Raw genomic sequence first — 19,120 nt, forward strand, 5'->3', positions numbered from 1 at the left:
GTAGTGTGTTGTAACACTGTCATGCACCGTATCTTGACAGTGGCTCTGTGATAATGCCGTAACTAAGATGAAGCGTCACACAAATTGGCTGTATGTGCAAAGAATGATATCAGTGAATACAACTGACTGGAGAAATAAGTAGAACCAGTGAAAAGTGTCAGCCAAGGTACGACATCTTTGTAAGATGTGGTGTAACGCTAACCTAGCAGAGAAATTTACCACAAAATCATTGACTAGCGACCAAGTACGAAGACCCGACCCAGGTAACTAGTGAAGTGCACAGACATCCTCAAGTTTCCATATGCAAATTAAGAGCGCAATGATGAGTAGGGAGTGTGTTACCTTATGGTCAGTATTAACTAGTAGTCTATGATGCTTCCTGCTGTTAAACATAACAGTTGTTTCTAATTTTCGAGTTTGTTCCATCATTTCATCTGCGTGTGTACACACACACACACACACACACACACACACACACACTAGCCTAAGTCAAGCCACCCACATATCGACCAGCTCCGAGATTAAGAATGAACGCTTAGCAGTAGGCCAAGGATTCGAACCCCCGTGGGCTCGACGTCGGGGTAGCCCATATTGAGTCATGGTCAGCAACGCTCACCACTCACTGCCCCTCAGAGGCCCGTGTGTGTGTGTGAGTGAGTGACAGCCCCATAACTAGATAATGAATGACGTAAGCAAGTCTATTTTAAATACGTTGCAGACCCTGACATTGACGTACCTTGTGCCCACTAGGATGTACACACCACCCCACCACAGTTATTGAGGCTCTGGCCTGGTGAGTTTGCGTCGTCGTGGTTGACCGCAGTCAAGGTATATTTTCGCCCAGTATGAATAACGTCCCAGAATTCGAGTTTGCATACATTACGTCGTCGGCAAATCGGTCGGGTTCGCGCCTACCGTGCGTCGTGGTTGCTGGTGTGTGATCTGAAGACGGAGATATTTGTTGTTCATGATGTGCCGTAAAGATTCTTTTTCATATTCTCATAGATTTATTCTTAATAGATTTATTCATTAAGATGTATAGAAAAGAAAACTAAGTTAGCTCTAACTTGAGTGCTTGCAGTGGGACACTTTGATAGTTAGAAAATAGCGTATGGAGTATGGATGTATAAATAGTAGTCATTCAGTGGAGCCAGCCAGCCAGCCGGCCAGGGTAAACAACTGTATAGTATAATGCATTATTGTTAAAGATTCACCAGGCCACAGGTCTGGCACCGACCATTGTCTCTACACGGCTCTTTTCCCCTTTAAATATATACATACTGTGAAGATGTTGCCGCACTCCGCCTGCTTTTGGTTACACAGCGAGGGGGGTCGCTTTTAGGGAGGCTTCCTTCCTTTCCCTGCTACTGATTGTAGCGTAGCCTTAAATGCAGCAGGAGCCCCTGAATAAAGGTTCTTGGAGTTGTCTAATAATGATACGTATGTCTCGCCATTTAGTTGGCATTTACACGTACTTTGCGACGTATCGCTCTCCGCTAAAAAATTTAGGGTGACGGATAACGAACGAGTTGTGTAAGTAGTGTTGTATAATGAGAGATGGAGAGATTGTATGGTTGTGGACTATGTGCTAGCAGCCCACATGTGGGTGAGGCAGAAAGGAAAGACAGCAGTCTTGGCCAAAAAGGATTGAAACTTGACATCCACTGAAGAGTTGGCCCAATGGGTTAACCTTCACTGACTCGGTACCCAGGCGGGCGGGGAGTACCGGTGATGCCTCTCCCAGGTCGGTGGCGGCCTAGCGTGAGACAGGACGGGCCGACGCGTGCCTCCATGTAGGCATAATACTCCATTAATTATCTCCTGACTCAGGGTTGTGGATGGCTGATGGGGGACGACAGCCAAGATCAGCTATAGTGTCGCTTGATCACGTGGGACGTTTTAGTCGGCCATGCGTCACAGTGCAGCAGCATGAACTTAATATTACTATTATTAATATATTTGATCGTCGTTTCTCGCGTGTAAGGTATACAGTGATTTGCAACAATGTGGTATACCAGGGTCTACGTGCTGCCATTGGAGTGAACCAGGGCATGTGAAGCGTCTTGGGTAAGCCATGGAAAGATCTGTGGGGCCTGGATGTGGATAGGGAGCTGTGGTTTCGGTGCATTACACATGACAGCTAGAGGCTGTGTGTGAACTAATGTGGCCTTTTTGTCTGTATTCCTGGCGCTCCCTCGCTGAAGCAGGGGATAGCAATGCTGTTTTCCTGTGGGACGGGGTATCGCTGGAGTGGATGAAGGCAAGGAAGTATGAATATGTACATGTTCATGTATGTAATGTCTGCTTAGGTGTATGTATATGTGCATATGTTTGCGTTTATGTATATATATGTGTATATGAGTGGATGGGCCACTCTCCGTCTGTTTCCAGGCGCTACCTCGCTGACGCGGGAAAAAGCGATTATGTATGATATATATATATATATATATATATATATATATATATATATATATATATATATATATATATATATATATGACGATCACCCTCGTTCGTGATGTTTTGACATGCTGTAGGGCTAATTGCACCTCAGCAATAGTTCTAACGGTTTACCGAAGTTTCAAAATGAACTACAGTTTTCAGGAAAGTAATGCGCCTCGTCAGGTGTGTTCAGTTCACAAAGTTTTAACTCTCGACACCATTACAGGCAGTAGTGAGTGGGGTGCCGGGTGTGGTCAGGAAGGGTTGGGTGAGGTGGCTGACCTGGGTAGGTAGACGTGTGTTCAACTATTCTGCTCTGCTATACTGTCCTGATAGTTTATTCATAATGATCTGGTTGATGACGGGTTGTGCGTAAAAGTTACGTGGGGGACAGGTTTAAATTATCAATATTAGCCATTAAGACATGTTCACTAACATTATGAATGGCATTAACCGATGAAGGGAACAATATGGCCGAGTTGTTCCACAGTTATGATCATTTTCGTGGGAACTTTTGCCAACAGCATTACTGTGGATACGTCTGCCTTCTGACTGCCTCAGCCTATAAAATCTTTCAGGTTTTGTTTTTCCTGTTTGACCAATGTAAACTTCCTGAAGTGACTAGCATTTAGCAACATAAACCCTTCCAATTTTTTGATGCCTTGGCTTACTTTTGCTTTGATAGTCATACTGATAGTATTGTTATACTATCAGTATGCACGTTTTATAGTACTGCCTTCCATATGCTGAAATAGGTGAATAGGTCTCCACCAAACACTCTTTTTGTACTTCTGTATAAAATGTGTCCGTATTCCTAAAAGTACATCTTTTATGGTTCCATACATACATGCAGTGCATTACGCATGACAGCTATAGAGAATGAGTGTGAGCGGAGGTAGACTTTCTGTTTCTGTCGCTACCTCGAGGTGGCACCGAGTATGAATGAAGGCAAGCAAGTATCTATATCTATATATATATATATATATATATATATATATATATATATATATGTATAGTCGCTGTTACCCGCATGAGCGAGATAGCGTCAGGACACATATGAAGAATGGCCCATCCACTCGTGCACATTTATATATACATAAACGCCCATATACATACACAGACGTATACATATATACGCATGTACACACCCTTTATATATATATATATATATATATATATATATATATATATATATAAATAGAGAGAGAGAGAGAGAGAGAGAGAGAGAGAGAGAGAGAGAGAGAGAGAGAGAGAGAGAGAGAGAGAGAGAGAGGCTCTCGTCTTACGCAATCTATTTACATCCTTCCAAAACATATTTATAATTCTCCCCAAAATTTAATGATACTCTCACCCCAACTCTCATTTGCCCTCTTTTTTTATCTCTTGCACCTTTCTCTTGACCTCCTGCCTCTTTCTTTTATACATTTATCAGTCATTCGCACTGCTTCCCTGCAAAAATCGTCCAAACTCCTCTCTCTTCTCTTTCGCTAACAATCATGCTTCTTCATCCCACCACTTGCTTCCTTTTCTAATCTGCCCACCTTCCACCTTTCTTCCATTTCTAATCTGCCCACCTTCCACCTTTCTCATGCCACAGGCATATTTTGCGCAAGCCACCACCGCTTCCCTAAATACATCCCATTCCTCCCCCACTCCCCTTACGTCCTTTGCTCTCACCTTTTTCCATTCTGCACTCAATCTCTCCTGGTACTTCCTCACACAAGTCTCCTTTCGAAGCTCACTTACTCTCACCTTTCTCTTCACCCCAACGTTCTCTCTTCTTTTCTGAAAACCTCTACAAATCTTCACCTTCGCCTCCATTAGATTATGATTAGACATCCCTCCAGTTGCCTCTCAGCACCTTAACATCCAAAAGTCTCTTTCCTGCGCCTATCAATTAACACGTAATCCAATAATGCTCTCTGGCCATTTCTCTTACGTACATACGTATACTTATGTATATCTCGTTTTATACCAGGTATTCCAAATCACCAGTCCTATTTCGGCACACAAATGTACAAGCTCTTCACCATTTCCATTTACAACACTGAACACCCCTTGTACACCAATTATAACCTCAACTGCCACATCACCTTTGCATTCAAATCACCAATCGCTATAACCCGGTCTCGTGCATCAAAGCCTCTAACGCATTCACTCAGCTGCTCCCAAAACACTTTCCTCCCATGAACTTTCTTCTCATGACTAAGTGCATAGGCACCAATAATCACCCATCTTTCTCCATCCACTTTCAGTTTTACCCATATCAATCTAGAGTTTACTTTCTTACACTCTATCACATACTCCCACAGCTCCTGCTTCAAGAGTAGTGCTAGTCCTTCCTTTGCTCTTGTCCTCTCACCAACCCCTGACTTTACGCCCAAGACATTACCAAACCGCTTCTCACCTTTACCCTTAAGCTTCTTTTCGTTCAGGCCCAAAACATCCAGGTTCCTTTCCTCATATATACTACCTATCTCTCCTTTTTTTCTCAAGAGAACAAATGGGAACATCGGTGAAGAGAGCTAATGGGGAAGTAATTACAAGTAGTTGTGAAATGAGGAGATGGAGTGAGTATTTTGAAGGTTTATTGAATGTTTTTGATAATAGGATGTTTTGGTCGAGGTGGTGTGGGAAGTGAGAGGATCAGGGAGAGTGTTGTGGTAAACAGAGAAGAGGTAGTGAAAGCTTTGCCGAAGATGAAGGCCGGCAAGGAGGCGGGTTTGGATGGTATTGCAGTGGAATTTATTGAAAAAGGGGGTGACTGTTGACTGTTGTTGACTGGTTGGTAAGGATATTGTATGTATGGTTCATGGGGAGGTGCATGAGGATTGGCGGAATGCATGCATAGTGCCATTGCATAAAGGCAGTGGATTTAAGGATGAGTGTTCAGATTACAGAGGTAAAAGTTTGTTGAGTATTCCTGGGAAATTATATGGGAGGGTATTGATTGAGAGGGTGAAGGCATGTACAGAGCATCAGATTGGGGAATTGCAGTGTGGTTTCAGAAGTGGTAAAGGATGTATGGATCAGGTGTTTGCTTTGAAATACTTAGACAAGCAGATGGATTTGTATGTAGCATTTATGAATCTGGAGAAAGCATATGATAGAGTGGATAGGGATGCTTTGTGGAATGTATTAAGAGTATATGGTGTGGAAGGTAAGTGGCTAGAAGCAGTGAAAAGCTTTTATCAAGGATGTGAGGCATGTGTAAGAGTAGGAAGAGAGGAAAGTGATTGGTTCTCAGTGAATATCGGTTTCCGGCAGAGGTGCGTGATGTCGCCGTGGCTTTTTAATTTGCTTTATGGATGGGGTTGTTAGGGAGGTGAATGCAAGAGTTTTGGAGAGAAGGGCAAGTATGCAGTCTGTTGTGAATGAGACGGCTTGGGAAGTGAGTCAGTTGTTGCTCGCTGATGATACAGCGCTGGTGGCTGATTCGGGTGAGAAACTGCAGAAGTTGGTGACTGAGTTTGGTAAAGTGTGTGAAAGAAAGTTGAGAGTAAATGTGAATAAGAGCAAGGTTGTTAGGTTCAATAGGGTTTAGGGACAAGTTAATTGGGAGGTAAGTTTGAATGGAAAAAAAACTGGAGGAAGTTAAGTGTTTTAGATATCTTGGGGTGGATTTGACAGCGGATGGAACCATGGAAGCGAAAACGAGTCACAGGGTGGGGAGGGGCCGAAGGTTCTGGGAGCGTTGAAGAATGTGTGTAAGGCGAGAACATTATCTCGGAGAACAAAAATGGTTATGTTTGAAGGAATGGTGATTCCGACAATGTTATATGTTTGTGAGGCGTGGGCTATAGATAGGGATGTGCTGAGGAGGGTGGATGTGTTGGAAATGAGATGTTTGAGGACAATATGTGATGAAATGGTTTGATCGAGTAAGTAATGAAAGGGTAATAGAGATGGTTGGTAATAAAGAGTGTGGTTGAGAGAGCAGAAGGGGGTGTATTGAAAAGGTTTGGTCACATGGAGAGAATGAGTGAAGACAAAATGACAGAGGGTATATGTGTCAGAGGTGAAGGGAACGAGAAGTTGAAGACAAAATTGGAGGTGGAAGGATGGAGTGAAAAAGATTTTGAGCGATCGGGGCGTGAACATAAAGGAGGGTGAAAGCGTGCAAGGAATAGAGTGAATTGGAACGTTGTGGTATACGGGTCGACGTGCTGTTAATGGATTGAACCAGAGCATGTGAAGCGTCAGGGGAAAACCATGGAAAGTTTTGTGGGGCCTGGATGTGGAAAGGGAGCTGTAGTTTCGGTGCATTACACATGACAGCTAGAGACTGAGTGTGAACGAATGTGGCCTTTTTTTTCTTTCCTAGCGCTACCTCGCGCGTGCGCGGGGGAGGAAGGGGGGTGCCATTTTCATGTTTGGCGGGTTGGCGATGGGAATGGAGAAGGCAGCAAGTATGGATATGTACATGTGTATATATGTATTTGTCTCTGTATGTATATGTCTGTATCTGTTGAAATGTGTGTGGGCGTTCATCTATCTATATGTGTTTGTGTGTGGGTTCGGCCTTTCTTTCGTCTGTTTCCTTGCGCTACCTCGCTGGCGCGGGAGACAGCGACAAAGTATAAATAAATAAATGAATATATAGCAGCTGTCCTTTATGGATTTTTGGTGTGAGAAAACCTGAGAGGGGCAAAAAATACATTAAACAACAACCACTTTTATTGGACGGGGTACACGAGGTCAGGTAAGAGGGCATTGAGCTACTGAAGGTGCAGGATTATAATAGAGTAAGAGAGGTATGTTGTGGCCGGTTGATAAACACGATGCAGGCTTGGCAGGGGTCCTGGGATGCTGTGTTGGTGGTAGGCGTGTTATCTCGTGGTGAGTCAGCGGCCTGACTGACTCGCTGCGGTGATCCCCGGGTGTTTTAAGAGGCGGTGAGATCAGGTTCTGTGTCGGGCAGCTATTACCAAGGGAATTACAGACGTCTATGCCGAATGTCGCAAGCTTCTGACTCTCCTCCTTGCTGGTGGATTTGAGGTCAAGTCTGTAAGAGCGGCGCTGCTTCTGGAAAGGGTCAGGTCGTCTATAATTACAGCGGCAGCTTTTGATCTGCTGCCACCGACGTGGAGTGTGGTGGGAGTCGGGGGTTAATACTGCAGGTGCAGCTGAAGGTTGGGCCACCAATCGCATTCTTCCCAGGATTATTAGGTCTGGTGAGGGGTCACACGCCGTCACCTGTCACCCAGTCAAGGCGAGGTAATTAAGGTGACGCTGGACTGACCGTGGGTCGATATATATATATATATATATATATATATATATATATATATATATATATATATATATATATAAATATATATATATATATAGATATATTTTTTTTTTCAAACTATTCACCATTTCCCGCGTTAGCAAGGTAGCGTTAAGAACAGAGGACTGGGCCTATGAGGGAATATCCTCACCTGGCCTCGTTCTCTGTTCCTTCTTTTGGAAAATTAAAAAAAAACAAGAGGGGAGGATTTCCAGCCACCCGCTCCCTATATATATATATATATATATATATATATATATATATATATATATATATATATATATATATATTAATGTGTCGCTGTGTATTATGTGTATGCCAGTGTATTTTTTTGTTATGCAATAATTTTGTACTAGGAAAAACTCTGAGAAAAATGTTATATTTTGACGTAGTACTAGCCGAAATGGATCCTAATTTTCTTTACGAAAACATCGCATTTGTTTGAGGCAATGAAATAAGATTAGACAACTCGACACGTTGCCAGAGATCATCTTCCCACCTGAACACTAAAACATGACACTGGTCTAAACCATCACTTCACATTAGTTCCTCTGTGATGTAAGGTTTACATGGTACCTGACACTGTCGAGTGGTAGCGACACTAACGAAGTGCATTTGACGGTCAGGTTGATTAAATTCTTTGTACAACATGAGAGGTATGAGTCTCTCCACTGCTTGTCTTTGTTTGATAAAACAAAAGGATTATTAAGCTTGTTAATAGTGATGTTGGTTGATCGCTCTTATTTAGAACCGTTTTGCTTCCCTCCTTTTTGAAGTGCAGCCTACGTGGATATCTGTAAACTATCCTGGTTGACCTGGTTTAACACCCAGGGTTAAAATCTTCCTTCTAGAGCAGAGTTGTCCAAACGATGTCACGTGTGCCGGTTGTGGGCAGCGCTAGAGCCGTCCATGATAGTAGACTGTGGTTTTCGTTTGTGTCTGTAAACCATGGACTGGTGGTATACCCACACGATCACGTATGTCCTGACGTCTCTTTGACGCCAGGTAAGGCAGTCGAGCCGCGAACATCGCAACGGAAAACGTATTATTAAAGGCGTTATTGCTCTGTAAGACAGTGGACGGTGATGAAGATTAATGAGGCTCTGTGGTCTATATTGTCTTTAGCTCCGGGGTCTTCATCATGCACCTGCTGCGGGGCAGGAAGATCGTCCCATGACCCCAGGTCCCTCGGCTGCTCGGAGCGACGACGACCCTCCACCTTAGTTACCATGTCGTCAGGACTTTGTTTAGGAGGAGTTCGACCCTACCCCTTGCCCATCACGTGCCGGGTCTGGCGGCTAGTGGAGCGACGACCCTTGCCTTACCACGTCCTGAGGCCTTTATGTTAGTCGAACCTCGACCTTCCCCTTTACATACCGCGTCCTCTGGTACAGAGGTTAGTAGGACCTCAACCTCCCCACCCACTTACCTGCCACGATTTCGAATCCATAGGTTAGTAGAACTTCGAGTTTACCCCTTGCCTAGGTAGGACTCTTTCGTACTTCGTCGAAGACTCCTGCAGGAAAATTTAAGATTTGAATCATCTTTTTTTTTTCTCAGATTTCAACGAAAATGGATAAACGATCCGAAATACCAGCCTCGTCTTAGCTAGACCCACAGCGACTCCTTCCCCTTTGTTATTCTTTGATAATCTCTCTCTCTCTCTCTCTCTCTCTCTCTCTCTCTCTCTCTCTCTATATATATATATATATATCTATATATATATATATATATATATATATATATATATCTATCTATCTATCTATCTATCTGTCTGTCTCCGGCATCTTTGGTTCTGCATGGGGATCTCATCTGGAAAGTCTGCTTCTGCTGCAGGAGAGGTGTTTAAGGGGTGGGGGTTTTAGGGATTCCTTCTCAGCAACCCTATCACCACACGTACTTATAATGCACTCAAGTCCGTCCCCAGCTGACCGGTCGCTTACAGCACGTAGCTTAAACACACACACGACCGTTCCCAGCAGCTCTGTCTCTACACGTAGCTTCAACACACCCAAGTCTTTCGTAGCAGCCTTGTCACTGCACGTAGCTTCAACACACTCAAGTCTGTCGGGCTCCTGCCAGCACAGCTGCCGCTCCTCCTCCTCCAGCTGTCGCTCGGTTTCATATCTCTCCTCCCGCTGTGGCTCCTTCAATTAATTTCCCCGACATGCCTGCCCTCAATGATTACAAGCTCTTCTATTTTTAATAAGGTCTGCTCACCACAAGCTTTCCTTATTAATCGTCGTTATTACTTCATGTTTGATTCGTTTATCCATTGGTTTTAGTTTGTATCAGAAGTGTTTTATTTTCAAGTTGATAATGTTTATTCTTAAAGGCGGTTGAGGGAAGAGAGAGAGAGAGAGAGAGAGAGAGAGAGAGAGAGAGAGAGAGAGAGAGAGAGAGAGAGAGAGAGACTGGTGTCAAAGTCAGCAGGTGGCTGGGGCCTCCTCAATGCGACGAGGAGGGAGGAGGAGGAGGGAGGGAGGGAAGTCCCCGAGTACAGACAGCCTCGAATGGAAATGCCATTCGAGTTTCCGAACGACCGCTCCCGACTGCTCCGGGCGCACCCTCCCTGCCGCCGCTAGGGCTCCGAAATGAGGCGCAAATGCCATCATAATTGCAATTAAAATGGAGAAAATTTGCAAATAAAGTTTTATTTTTTATTCAGTTTTTTTTTTCCAAGGCTGATACGGAAGAACAGATTTGTGAAGAGGTTAGAAAATGGGAGGATTTATAGTTTCTTTGCATCGGCTGTTGTCAGCGAAACGGGACAAGTAGATGCGCACGTTGACAGTACAGACATAGCGGTTAGTTAGAGGATAGAAGAGACATAGACACGAAGTGCGGACGAACAGAGACAGTGTGGAGTTGGAGCAGAGACACAGAGAGGAATAACAAAAAGACAGAACAAAGAGACAGAGTAAGGAATTACAGAGGAAGCAAGGAGGAGGAGGAGGAGGAGGAAGAACTGATAAAGAGAAGGGAGACGGGGATCGTAAATAAAACGGAGCCAGAGAGAGAGAGAGAGAGAGGAATCAGTTGACAAGAAAAGGGAAACTGCAGATAATAAATAGAGGGAGGCCAATTGCCGGACGAAAGACTAGGAATCTCTCCTACAACAGTGGCTTTGGAGTCGCTGTCAAAACAGAGATTGGTGAGGATTTGTCGATGAAACAAGAGACAGAAGCAGACCACTCGAGGATGAAGAATTCTTAGAAATACAGGTGACGCGCCACATAACTTGCCCAGGTGTGTCTGTGTGTGTGTGTGTGTGTGTGTGTGTGTGTGTAAGTTTTACTGTGTATGTTCCTGAATTTAGGATGAACGTTGCCATATATATGGATAAAATTTGAAATGTAGAAGTTGTGTTCAGAGAATTTCGGTCATGAATATTTTCGTTCGAGTCATTATACAAAGATGTGCTCTGTGTACCAAATAGTTAAACGTTTACAAACTGATGCCACACATTTGTGCAATGATTAATTTTTGGAACGTAACTTTGGAAATTAGTTTATGTATATTTTTTTTTATACATACGACTGATAACGAGGTGTTTTGGTTGTCATTATATACAGATATGGTTGGTGTGGCACAGTTGTCCATACATTGTATCACAACCTCCAAATGTTTAACATATCTTCGCAGTGTCATGTTTATGGCCTTATAAGCCTGCCTGATATTATGCTGTAAACCGGGACCTGGATATATATATATATATATATATATATATATATATATATATATATATATATATATATATATATATATATATATATATATCCCCTATTCTGTGGTTAACACCCTGCGTGTGAGATTAGTGTTGACATGACTAGCGAGATAATACGTAGTTAGTGAACTGTGGTGAGCAGGTGCCCTGGACTTTTTATCCATCCTTTGGAACATTTGCAAAGGAGAATCCCACTTACTGTTGCAGTTAACACGTTATATATATATATATATATATATATATATATATATATATATATATATATATATATATATATTATTAGCACTACCTATATTTCACATTCTCGGATCACAATTAGAATTAATTCTTCTAGGGGGCATAGGATATTTTCATCCCCATCGGCTAACAAAGCTCTCATTGTTATATAACGTTGAAAAATTAGACAATTTTATCAGGGGTAAATTTCTTGTATATCAAAACCAAGGATATAGAGGTTTTCTGATTGGTTACGTTATTTTCACCGAGTGCTTCTCATTAGTCTCTTTAAGGAAGCATTTGAAATAATTTATAGTTTACAAAGTCAGGTTAGTCATTTCTTTTCAAGGACTGGATAGTTAAGGTCTCGTGATATCCCTGTGGTGGAGGAGCTTTTGACCATGACCTTGTGCTGTCTGGACCTCTCCTGGCTGAAGGTGAATGCCTCGGATAACGACACACACACACACCAGCCTCACACGTTTGTCTGTGCTGGGTACCGGTTGCTCCTCATCCTGTACGCTGACAGTCCACCGGCTCTTCTTACTGTTCCCGTGGCTACTACCACCATCACATTAGTATATAAGCGTCGACATCGGAGTTTGCCAGCTTTTTGTTGTCCAAAAACAGACCATGTGAAGCTGTTGTGTCTGTGTCGGTCAGATCCTGGACTCTGACGTTCAGCAAACAGTAGTACAGACAGGGGCATGGCTCCTAACCATGGGTTCCTCCCTCGGGGTTGTCATGGCGCGTCTGTATACAGAGACTCGGGAGATGAACAGCTCCAACAGACTTGTGGGCTGAGGTGACACGCGGTACAGAGGTGGATGGTTCCCTAAGGTGACTAACATTAAGGAAGTTGAGGTGTATTGAACAGTGTATAGACGTGATATGGAGGTCTGACCTGGATGCGGAGTTCTCATTTGTATTTTTGCCGAATGTTGTAAAAATTTTGAGTATATGTAGGGTACTGGTGAGGTGTGATATTTTTATTTACTATGTTCGACTGTAATGATAACAGTTGAGCGGGTGTCATTTTATTAATCCGTCCGTCATGGCATGACAGGTCTGGTGGTGGTGACGAGCGTGGAAATGGGTTAACGCCAGTCCCGTTTGATTTTGAAAGGTAGAACGCTCTCTCTCTCTCTCTCTCTCTCTCTCTCTCTCTCTCTCTCTCTCTCTCTCTCTCTCTCTCTCTCAGTACCGCGCACCAGGCGCACGAATTTTTTTCTGTTTAGAAAAAATATATATATTCTCCACCGTATTAGAATTCCTGCCGAAAAATATGCATTCGGTGGGGGGGATGGAGAATTTGTGGTGTGCAGTTGACGGGAAATATATGATACGCTGGGCCCAGATGTATCATACTTGCACACATTACTATCATACGTGTGGGCAGTATTGTCCACACTAGCACTGTGATGCGTACAGTTTGTTTGCCGTACGAGTTCCCATGTTCAGCAAAATTATTTAATTGTTCGTATATTTTCTGGGGTTTATAGAAATTAAGATAAAGTTCACGCTGTTTATTTTCTCTCGTTAATTCGCTGTCACGTATCAACAAAGAAGTAATTTGCAACTAAGGTTTCACTTCACATACTTGCGTATTCTAATTAGTGATTATATATATATATATATATATATATATATATATATATATATATATATATATATATATATATATATATATATATTATATATATATTATATATATATTATATATATATTATATATATATATATATATATATATATATATATATATATATATATATATATATATTGGAAAGGATCACATTTGAGCTCGTGATCAAGTATTTTCCTATGAGTCCATGAGGAAAGGAAACGCTAAGTTCCCAGGTGCAACTGGCGTGCAATAATCACATCATCAGGTGAGATACAAGAAAGAAATATAGGTCATTTGATATGCAACGAAGAGACGTAGTTAGGACGTCAAATGGCGTCTTAGCTACGTTTCTTCGTTGTATACCAACTGACTTGCAATTCTATCTTCTATATCCCCTGATGATTTGATTATTACACGAAAATGCACCTGGGAACTTATCAAGTTTCATTTCCCTGTGGACTCCTAGGAATTATATATATATATATATATATATATATATATATATATATATATATATATATATTTCCCTGGGGATAGGGGAGAAAGAATACTTCCCACGTATTCCCTGCGTGTCGTAGAAGGCGACTAAAAGGGAAGGGAGCGGGGGGCTGGAAATCCTCCCCTCTTTTCTTTCGTACTATTCTCCATTTCCCGCATTAGCGAGGTAGCGTTAAGAACATAGGACTGGGCCTTTGAGGGAATATCCTCACCCGGCCCCCTTCTCTGTTCCTTCTTTTGGAATATTGAAAAAAAACGAGAGGGGAGGATTTCCAGCCACCCGCTCCCTCCCCTTTTAGTCGCCTTCTACGACACGCAGGGAATACGTGGGAAGTATTCTTTCTCCCCTTTTCTCCCCTATCCCCAGGGATAATATATATATATATATATATATATTAACAAGGGGATGGGGGGGGGGAAGAATACTTCCCACGTATTCCCTACGTGTTGTAAAAGGAGACTAAAAAGGGAAGGGGGCTGGGGCTGGAAATTCTTCCCTCCAGTTTTTTCCTTTTCTAAAAGAAGGAACAGAGAAGGGGGGGAGGGGGCCAAGTGAGGATTTTCCCTATTAGGCTCAGTCCTCTGTTCTTAAAGCTACCTCGATAACGCGGGAAATGGCGAGTATGTATGGATTAGCCCATGGCATGTGAAGCGTCTGGGGTAAACCATGGAAAGTTTTGTGGGGCCTGGATGTCGAAAGGGAGCTGTGATTAGGATGCATTACACATGACAGCTAGATACTGAGCGTGAACGAATGTGGCCTTTGTCTTTTGCCGCGCTACCTCGCGCGCGGGGAGGGGGGTGCCATTTCATGGGTGATGGGGTGGCGACGAGAATGGATGAAGGCAGCAAGTGTGGATGTGTACGTCTGTATATATATATGTATATGTATGTATACGTTGAAATGTATAGGTTCGTATATGTGCGTGTGTGGGCGTTTATGTATATACATGTGTATGTGGGTGGGTTGGGCCATTCTTTCGTCTGTTTCCTTGCGCTACCTCGCTAACGCGGGAGACAGCGACTAAGCATTTTATATATATATATATATATATATATATATATATATATATATATATATATATGATGTGTGTGTGTTTAAGATGAGGATGATACTGTGGTGTTTGGTCCGAATCCTGCGATGTTGAACTCGAATGACCTTTTAACAGAACGTATTAGATTGAGCGCATTAGGCATGTGATTAGTGGGAGCAGTTGTGGATAACTGAGAGGCTATTAACTGGTGAGAGATTAGAGATAACAAGATCTGATGATGCTTGGAACTTTGATGAAAGATGGCTCGATTAAGGCTGGAAGATAATTGATTATTGCAGGGAATTGTACACTCGTGGGGTCCCATCTCCTGAACCAACTGTGCTGTCATACAACTTAAGTTTATGTAAACTGTCTGTATCCCTTATGTTCTCATAGGTTCATTCTATCCATCTATTACTCTTATCCTTCGAGAGTACTTCTCTGCATCCTTTTATGACAGTTTCCTTTCATGTTATGTCCTCAGGTTGCAATATTCCCACATCTTTCAAAGCATTGTTCGCCGTCTGCGTTATCAGTCAGGTTTTAAAAACTTAAGAATTGTGATTAGATCATCTCTCACTCTTCTTTCTTCCATGTTGGGCCAATTCTAGCTGTGTGTGTGTGTGTGTGTGTGTGTATGAGAGAGAGAGAGAGCGAGTCTCTAGCTATATGCAAACCACATGTACCTAACGTTGTCTTTCTGTCTGATTTTATATATATTTTAGATGCCTTTTGACGTCACACCCCATTACCCACCTCATAACATGTATACGGTCATCTGTACATAACTGATGTCTCGAATCATTATTAATGTATGGATGACTGTAGACATCAGCTATGTATAAGTGACTGGAGACCAGTTATGTATATATGTCTGTCATCTATGCATACAACCCTTTATGTGTCCATGCAGGTCTTGCTTCCATCCTCCCCTGTATCTTGTATAGCCTACATAATTACCTTCCAGTACACACCACTACAGTTGCTGTATACTGTACGAATAACCTTCAAGGGCAGACTGTAGACTGTAGGTCAGTCACCACCACGACAGGTGCGCTCACCTTCACCTTTCTCTCCCCCAGAAGTCCCGGTACGACGATAGCGCCCCTCCCGTCAGCGCTGCGCAGATGCGGGATATCGCCACCCTGGACGGCGTCCCGCGCACCGCTCTCAACCACGACGCTCCCAAGGTAAGTCCCACCCAACCACGACCCGACGACCACTCGCACGGCCTCGGCCACGACGCACGGAAGGCAAGTCCCACCACGACCCGCTCAGCATCAAGGCAGAACGACTCTCCTCCCGCCCTAACCACGACTTGGATTAAGTAGGTTCCACGACCCCATATGGCCAGGTAGACCCAGGTCGTCCGTCGTGTTAGACCTCATGTACACATGGGACTACCAACGACGACCTCGTCAGCCACGACGGAGGAGAGAGAGGTAGGTTCCTTGCCCAGGTAGGCTCCCTGCGCGAGCTCGTTCACGTCTGCCAGGGTGGAGGCGCGGCCCTCACATCAAACACTGCTGCATGTCGTCGTCATTGGCCCTCGCGGGAGACGGCTACTAAATTAGACCCCCACATCTATCCCAGCGAGCTGGAGAGACAGAGGGAGTGAGTGAGTGAGTTTATTTGCTTACCTTGTCTGTCATCTTCGCCCTGACGTCTCCTAACAGCACCAGGGCAGCTGAAGGGTGATGTGGTGGTACCCCGTATCGTAATACACGTTGTAGTGGTACCTCCAACCCCTCCCTCCTTCCCTCTCTTCGATGGTACCCCATGCGGGAGTTAACAACACCCTGGGATCCAACACCTCTGTGGCTGCAACCACGGTTGTCATGTTTCCTGTGGCGATTACCTCCTCCCCACCTTTACCCTCGTTATGGATTTACCCCCTGTAGGTATAGTTAGTGTGGTGGTACCACTTGTAGCGTGGGTGATGCGTGCGCCCGTGCGTGGTGCCTCTCATAGTGATATCCCGTGTACTACCTACCGTAATGCTTGGAAGTGACATTTTCCAAGGGGTTCATACTGTGTTTGACGCCATGTTCATTCGGTGCTGACACTGTGTTCGTACTGTGTTGACACTTGATACTGTGCTGACATTTGTGTTCATACTGTGCTGACGCTTGAGTTCATACTGTGTTGACATTGTGTTCATACTGTGCTGACACTGTGTTGATACTGTGTTCATATTATGCTGACACATGATGCCGTGTTCAGAGTGTCATACTGTGCTGACACTATGTTGATACTGTGTTCATATTATGCTGACACTTGATGCCGTGTTCAGAGTGTCATACTGTGCTGACACTATGTTGATACTGTGTTCATATTATGCTAACACTTGATGCTGTGTTCATTTATGCTGACAGTGTTCATAATGTGGTGACACTGTGTTCATACTGTGCTGACACTATGTTGATACTGTGTTCATATTATGCTGACACTTGATGCTGTGTTCAGTTATGCTGACAGTGTTCATAATGTGCTGACACTGTTGATACTGTGTTCATATTATGCTGACACTTGATGCTACGTTCAGATTATGCTGACAGTGTTCATAATGTGCTGACATTAAGTTCATACTGTGTTGACACTGTGTTCATAATGTGCTGACACTGTGTTGACACTGGTCATACTGTGTTCATACTTGGCTGACAGCTGTTGATTATGTGCTGACACTTGATATGTTCATCTTATGCTGACAGTGTTCATACTGTGCTGACACTTGTTGATACTTTGCTGACACTGTTGATACTATGCTGACGCTGTTGATACTGTGTTCATACTGTGCTTAAACTGTGTTCATAATGTGTTGACACTCCCTGTGTTGATTTCTTGCTGACATTTTGTTCATACAGTGCTGACCTTATGTTGACGTTCCTTGTTTCATAGTGTTCAAAACGTGCTGATACTGTGTTTATACAGTGTTGATGCAGTGCTGACACTGTACTGATACTGTGTTTATACTCTGCTGACACTGTACTGATACTGTGTTCATACTTTGCTGACACTGCGTTCATAGTGTGTTGACACAGTGTTCATACTGTGCGGACAGTGTACATACTGTGTTGACAGTGTTCATACTGAGCTGACAGTGTTCATACTGCGCCGACACTCTGGTCATACTATGATGACACTGTGTTTACACTGTTGACACTGTGTTCATACTGTGTTGACAGTGTGTTCATACTGTGCTGACAGTGTGTTCATACTGTGCCGGCAATGTAGTCATACTGTGCCGACAGTGTTCATACTGTACTGACAGTGTTCATACTGTACTGACAGTGTTCATACTGTGCCGACAGTTTGTTCATACTGTGCCGACAGTGTTCATACTGTATGACAGTGTTCATACTGTGCCGACAGTTTGTTCATACTGTGCTGACAGTGTTCATACTGTACTGACAGTGTTCATACTGTACAGACAGTGTTCATACTGTGCCGACAGTTTGTTCATACTGTGCCGACAGTGTTCATACTGTACAGACAGTGTTCATACAGTGCCGACAGTTTGTTCATACTGTGTTTATTTTGTGTTGACAGTGTTCATACGGTGCCGACTCTGTGTTCATGATATGATCATACTGTGCTGACTGTGTTCATAACGTGTTGACATTGTGTTCATCCTGTGCCGACACTGTGATTATAATGTGATCATACTGTGCTGACTGTGTTCATAACGTGTTGATGCTGTGTTCATGATGTGATCATACTGTGTGGACACTGGGTTCATTTTGTGTCGACACTGTGTTCATACTGTGTTGACACTATATTCATAATGTCTTCATAACGTGTTGACACTGTTCATACTGTGCTGGCACTGTTCAAACTAAGTTCATATTGTGCTGACACTGTATTTATACTATGCTGAAAACGTGTGGACAATCCCTGTGTTGACGTCATTTATTCTGTGTTCGTACTGTGCTGACAGTGTTGACACTTCTTGTGTTCATACTGTGCTGACACTGTGTTCATTTTGTAATGACACTGTGTGTTGACACTCCCTGTGTTGATAATGTGTTCATACTCTATTGATGCATAGTTGATACCGTGTTGATGATTTGATCCTGTGTTAGTAATGATTTGTTACTATGATGATGAGCTCATACTGTGTTGATATTGTCTTGTGTTGATACAGAGCTAATGCTCCGTGTGTTGATCCTGGTTTGATAGTGTATTGACTCTGTGTGGTTGAGGTAAGGTTGGCAGGCGTGGCGGGAGGCCCGTGGCGCGGTTGTAGGAGCAGGTGTGGCTAAGAGTCCTGTAGAAGAGATGCGTCCGTCGGGGCCTGGGTCTCAT

The 19,120-nt window shown here is 43.3% G+C and overlaps 1 protein-coding gene across 8 annotated transcripts in view; it reads left to right on the forward strand.

Moving 5' to 3' along the window:
* The window catches only part of LOC139766060 (disks large homolog 4-like), a 1,395,716-nt gene that overhangs the window by 223,208 nt on the left and 1,153,388 nt on the right, over positions 1–19,120 (forward strand). For all 8 annotated transcript variants that reach the window (XM_071694246.1, XM_071694262.1, XM_071694219.1 and 5 more), the window contains exon 2: positions 15,898–16,005. In XM_071694246.1, coding sequence (XP_071550347.1) covers positions 15,898–16,005 — 108 coding nt within the window. The remainder of the gene's footprint in view (positions 1–15,897; positions 16,006–19,120) is intronic.

Source organism: Panulirus ornatus, chromosome 4, assembly GCF_036320965.1.
Source record: "Panulirus ornatus isolate Po-2019 chromosome 4, ASM3632096v1, whole genome shotgun sequence".
Taxonomy (NCBI): Eukaryota; Metazoa; Arthropoda; class Malacostraca; order Decapoda; family Palinuridae; genus Panulirus; species Panulirus ornatus.